This window comes from Vigna radiata, unplaced genomic scaffold (genome assembly GCF_000741045.1).
Source record: "Vigna radiata var. radiata cultivar VC1973A unplaced genomic scaffold, Vradiata_ver6 scaffold_95, whole genome shotgun sequence".
NCBI classification, from domain to species: Eukaryota; Viridiplantae; Streptophyta; class Magnoliopsida; order Fabales; family Fabaceae; genus Vigna; species Vigna radiata.
In genome coordinates, this window is record NW_014543114.1 from 313,973 (window position 1) to 319,955 (window position 5,983).

At 37.9% G+C, this 5,983-nt stretch overlaps 1 protein-coding gene across 10 annotated transcripts; it reads left to right on the forward strand.

Annotated features, from left to right (window-relative positions):
• Positions 1–417: 417 nt before the first annotated feature.
• On the forward strand, positions 418–2,390 carry LOC111241027. 10 transcript variants are annotated; one of them, XM_022777364.1, is made up of 3 exons: positions 418–1,082; positions 1,240–1,371; positions 1,496–2,390. In XM_022777364.1, exons 1-2 carry the CDS (start codon positions 519–521, stop codon positions 1,339–1,341), a joined length of 666 nt encoding a protein of 221 aa, XP_022633085.1. In that variant the 5' UTR covers positions 418–518; the 3' UTR covers positions 1,342–1,371; positions 1,496–2,390. The 10 variants fall into 10 exon arrangements, 5 of the variants coding, with proteins under 5 accessions (XP_022633085.1, XP_022633086.1, XP_022633084.1 ...); XR_002666723.1 differs by having other exon boundaries at positions 419–1,078; XR_002666724.1 differs by having other exon boundaries at positions 419–1,078; positions 1,628–2,390.
• The last annotated feature ends 3,593 nt before the right edge of the window (positions 2,391–5,983 follow it).

The following is a 5,983-nucleotide window of genomic DNA, read 5'->3' on the forward strand; positions in this document are numbered from 1 at the left end:
AAATTACTAAATAAAAACAAAGAGTAAAAAAAATAAAAATAGAATAAAAATAATGATAAAATAAACTAAAGGGACAAAATGGCAAGTAAAATAAAATAAACTAGGCCAAAGCCCAAATGGAAGAGGGTGGTAAAAATAAAAAAAGAGGGGTGGTAGAAACCTAATTCATTTCTAAAGACGGGTTGGGCCTAAGCCTAATTGGATGGAGGTGTGAAAATGAAAAAAACAAAGGTGCATATACCTAATTTGTTTCTGATATTAGATTGGACCTCAGCCCAACAGGAAAGGGGTGCAGCTTAGTGCAAACCGGAGGTGCAGAAACAAAAATGTTTTGTTTTTTTGTTTTCTAATAATTTTCTTTTATTATTATTTGTTTTTTTTTTTAAAAGAAATGGGTCTGGCCCAACAACTCCAGCCCTAGATTTTCCTCTCAGCAGCTAGGGGTTCTATCTTCCCCATTCATTTCACGTTCACCTTCCGAACCCCAGAGCTAGGGTTTTCTCAAGAGGAAGAGAACCATGGAGGTTTCGTGTCCCCAACTCACACTCGCTACCGTCAGCGGCTCCAACCACAAGGACCGACCACCACGAGGGGTTGTCGACGGCGACGCCAGCATCTTCGCCGGTAGAAGCACCACCGGTTGCGCCAGACCACCGTCTTGCCTCTTCTTCTTCGTGCGAAACCGGCCCCAAATCCGAGATCTCGCCGTTCTCGCCATCGCCGGCGAAATCCACGACCGTAAGCCGCGAGCCAAGGCCGCGCCGGTGACGCTGTCCGCTACCGAAGTTGTCGCCGGTCGTCGGGTCTTCTACGCCTCCTCTTTCCTTCACGTGCGAGCTCTTTCCTTCCTCCGTAGAGCAACGGCGACTCGCACAGGAACACCACCAGCGCCACGAATCACAGCCAAAGTTGTCGCCGTTCATCCAATCACTACTTCTCGGGCCATGAACAAAACCAACCACCGTTGTCCTCGCCGGGATTCGCTTACACGTCAGCGTCGCCGGCACCACTCTCCTTCGAGAGTCTTTTTCCTCCGATGCCAAGCATTTCCAGCAACATCATCGCCGGTGTCAAGGACGAAAGCACTTCCCTTTTCTTCTTCTTATTGCATTTTTTTTTAAAATGCTGCTCTATTGATTGATGTTTCTTCTATTGGGATTGGAAAACGATGAGTCTGTTGTGTATATGAGAATGAGATTGTGTTGATGACCGAGAAATGGTTCACTATTTTTGTTTCAGGTATTGGCCATGGGTAGCGAAGCCAGAGATGGACGAGGCAAGTTGTTCTGGGGAACGGTCTTGAATGGCACAGGATTTTCGATTTTGTCTGTGTTGGTTTGATATAGGTGAAAAAGGATTTTGAGATTGAAGGTAATTGCGGCAGACATGCGTATGATCTGTTAGGGGGGAAAACTATTATTTTTTTTTTTATGTTCGTATGAGAACTGATATGAATGCCTCTGCTGCCTCTGTTTTCTCTTTATTACATTTTTAGAGCGTTTTCTGGATGCAGGGAAATAGAATATTGAAGTCCTGACGCTGGACTTTGGATGTTGGGAGTGTATGCCTATCTCCTATTGTTAGTTAAGTGAAATTTATAGGCATTGAAANTGCATTTTGGGTGCAGTTTTGATTGACAGAGAATATCACGAAGCAAATAAGCACATTCATGAGCATATAGATGGGCATGGTCAAAGAGCTTGGGTATACGAAGACTTACCTCCGCGGCTTCCAAACTTTTCCTTTGGTTCTACTCTCTCTGACTCTCTTCGATTGAACTTTTCTTATGATTATCCAATGGTCATGCAGGCGTAAGAAGGTTGAATGGGAGGTTCAAGGATGGCAAGTAAAGTGAAGGCAAATGGTTTATGGATGACCGTGAGGTTTTCTCTCGACTATCGAACGGTGATGATCAGTGATAGTGGTGGTTCCTCTCTGATGGTGAGGTCGATAGGGAAGTGTTTTAATCTCAATAATTGTTGCCCGAGTGTTCTCTCTCTGTGCTCTTGTCGTTCTCCTTGTGATGGTCGAGGTTCTCTCTCTGTTTTTTGGATTGTGAGTATTGTATGAGAATAACACTCTTGCTTTGATGGATCTGTGCTCTCTCCTCTCTGTTGTTATCCTGTATGAAAAATGTTCCCCCCTTTGAATGACTATGATCAAACCATTTTGAAAACCACCAAGCTCCTTTTCTGCTGCACTGCTTCCTGGGAGCTCTGGCATATCCTCTGGCGTAGGATTTTCTTGTTCAAAATATCATTCCCCTTTGATGTATGTTTGTCTGTGCTTTGCGTTGTAGGAGAGTTGAATGCGTTGTGTTGTAAGGAAGCTTAATTCATGTTTGCGCGACTAAGAATGGAAAGAAAGCAACAGTCTGCCATACCTTTTTTATTTTCTTTTTCCTTAGAATTTTTTTGTTAACGTTTAACATAAAAAAACAAAAATAAAATTAAACAATAAAAGAAACTAACATAAAATAAAACGAAATAACTCTAAATAACAAAAAGTAAAATAAAATAAAAAGTAAAAATAGAATTAAAATATAAAAACTAATATAAAAATGAAAAACAAAAAAATAAAAAATAAAAAAAGATAAATAAATAAAATAAAATAAAATAAGTAAAAATAAAAATTAGATAATATAACAAAAACAAAATTGATAGAAAGACATAATATAAAATAAAAATAATATATTTTTGTCACCCGGACGAAATTGGGTATTGACATGAATTGATTTACCTTGAGTTAGGGTTGAGAATAATTATGTGTGATGAAAAGGTTCAAGTTTGGAGTTGAATGGGGAAAGTGAAACGCAAAAGAAAAAGAAAAGCATTGAGTTCAAAAGATGAAAAAGAAAAATGCATGTGAAAGGAAAAGAAAAGAAGAAAAGAGAAAAAGCATGTAAAGTGAACTCAATGTAAAATGAAAAAGGGAAAAACTTGGGAATGAGTGAGATTGGTTAAAAAGAGTGTTCTTGAACTTTGAATGAAGATTTAAACTCTCTTAACTCAAGGATTTTGTGTTCCAGGAAAACCAATTTTTCTTGACAGCCCAGCCACAATACAAGCCTTGGAAAAAGTCCTTGTGATGACATTTTCATGTGAAGATGTTAATTGTCTTAGATAAATGACAATATTGTTTTATATGACATGTGAACAGTAGAAAGTAGAGTGACCTCCTAAACACTTGAGTGATTGAGTGAAAAACTTGCTTGGTGAGAATTGTTAAATCCATGTTTACATCTATGTTTAGTTGAATAATCATTCATGAATGAAACATCTGTTGGAAAAAGATTGAATATGAGAATTAAGCTGGATTGAAAGCATGCATGCATCTTTGTAGGATTCCACTGAAATTTGAAATTGTATAATAACTTGTCATGAGAAAAAGGAGTTTTGAAAAGTGTGAACTATTTGATGAAAAAGTGGAAAACCAAGTTTTGTCTTGTTTGCTTGAGGACAAGCAAAGTTCTAAGTTTGGGGTTGTGATAACGGTCTAAAAACCGTTATTTTCATGCTTAAATTTGATACTAAAACACACCCTTTATGGCTTATAATGAGCTTTAAATCAAGTAAAACACTTAGTTGAGTCTCTTGAGAGTCAAAAGTTGGTTTTAGAGATATTGTGCTTGTTTTGCATTGTTTTGCAGGTTTTTTAGATGAATTAAAGATGGAAGTAAAGTAAGGTGGACTTAGACCCATGAAAAAAGGAGAAAAATGATGAAAAGAAGGGTCAAGCAAGCCGCTGAGCGCCAGAGTGGTCCGTTGAGCGCTCAGAACGATTAGAGGGAAACCGCTCAGCGGCAAAATTGACCGTTAAGCGGTCAAAGCGGCACAAGGCAAACCGTTGAGCGGTGCATTTAGGCGCCTAGGCGGTTGTCTCTTTTTTTAGCTAGATTCTGTAAATCTTTCTGTAATCTATCTGTTATCTTTTTGGGCTTATATATAGCCCTAGTGTGAATTAGAAAGGGATTCTTTTGGCAGGGAGCAACGTCCAGAGCTATTCCACACCTTGGAGGAGGTTCCTTGGAAGCTTAGGCTCCATTCAACCAAGTTTAGGGTTATTTCTTCCATTCTTTCATTATTTTCATCTAGTTTCACCATGGCTATGGTGAACTAAACCCTTTGTTGTTGGGGAACAATGTAATCTTTTGAAACTCTCATATATTCAAATTCTTCTTTATTTCATATACTTGTCATATACTTATTTATCAATTGTTGGGTTCTCATCTGTGCTCAATGCTTTTATTGTTTAACTCATTCAGTAAAAGATATTTGTCTTTATCGATATGGGGACGTACGGTAATGTCATGAACTGGTGAGAAATTCCTTGATTATGCCAATATCACCTAGGGATAGGGGTAGGATGGTCAATTATAGTTGCTTCCGATCGCATTGCATTATTGGTTACTAGGGGAGGCTAGGGTTAGGAAGCCGGTAATTAATAATAGGCTCTTTTCACCAAGGCATTGGGTCAAGGGTAGATAAGAAAGTGTGCATGGCAATTAGATAAATAAGTGAAGTAAATAAGAAGAGTAGATATATGAGAGTGGATAAGATAAAATTGTAAACCCCAACAACACCATTCATTCATAGTTTCTCAAAACCAATTGAATCAACTGCATTGCATGTTTATTTTTGTTCTTTGCATATAACCACCAAATTTATTCTTCTCTCAAGTCTTACGCGATTAGGTTACGTGAAAGTTAAGGCCTAAGAGTCCTTTGGGAAAACGATACTCGGACTTACCCGTTTATATTACTTGATAACGATCTGGTACACTTGCCACGAGCTTAACACAACCCTCTATGCCAAGAGAAACATTGGGGGAAGCTGAGCAACGTTGGTTGGAGGAAAATAAACAACATTGGCAGCAATTATATCCATCAGAAAGCCGTGAAGAGACATTACAACAAGTACTGCACAATATTATTTACTTTTCAGAATGTGATGACGCAAGATGTAAAAGGAAGGAGATAGAATTAGATTGCTTGACTGCACCTCTGAATGATTCTGGGGTTAGTATTGAAGTTAGCCCTAGGGATGAATGTCAAGCCACTATCTTTGAAAGTGATAAGGTTGTTGATGAGGAGATGGTAGAGGAGGAAAAGATAAAGATATATGAAGAGAATATAGAGGAGAAAAAAATGGAGAGAAAGGAGGAGAAGATAGAGGAAGGAAAGATAGAGATATATGAAGAGAAGATAGAGGAGAAAAAAATGAAGAGAAATAAGAAAAAGATAGAAGAGGAAAAGATAGAGGAGAAAGAAACAAAAAGGTTGAGTGAGGGAGAGAAAGATGAGGAGAAAGAAAAAGAAGTGGTTGAGAGAAAAGAAAAACAGAGAAAAAGTGCAAAAATAAAAAAGAAGAAATCAAGGAAAAATAAAAAGAAAAAGTGGAAGAGAGGAAAGAAGAAAAGATCATATGCAAAACCTCTTCCTCATCAAAAGAAATATCATAGGAAAGAAAAGAAGTTTAAGTGCTTTATTGAGATCTTCAAGAAATTGGAGATTAAAGTTCCTATGATTGATATATGGAAACAGGTGCTTGGTGTTCTCAATTTTCTGAAGAAATTCAGCAGGAAGAAGAAAAAGAAAAGAATATCAAGCAAAGAGGATTAACACCTACTAATGGGTGTTTGGGCTTTATCGGGTCAATCTAATGACGTTAAAGAAGCGCTTGTTGGGAGGCAACCCAGTTTCTAACTTTTTCTTTTTAATTATTTGTGTGTTTCAGTTATTTTTAAGTTATATGCTGCTTCTAATGGCAGTGATGATAACATCTACTGATGGATGCTTCTACAACATCTACTGATGGATGTTGTTATGGAAGAGGACGATGAATAAACATATACTGATGGATGTCATTGTCAACATTTACTTATGAATGCTACTGGGATAGCATCTACTATGGGATGCTAGAAGATTTAGGTATCTACTGAAGGATACAGGAAGGTACACCTACTGATGGGTGCTAGGAAGGCA

Coding starts and splice junctions, on each gene's coding strand:
- LOC111241027 (XM_022777364.1), top strand. CDS start 519: ATGGAGGTTTCGTGTCCCCAACTCACACTCGCTACCGTCAGCGGCTCC. Junction 1,083..1,239: donor CGCCGGTGTCAAGGACGAAA/GCACTTCCCTTT, acceptor TTTTTGTTTCAG/GTATTGGCCATGGGTAGCGA.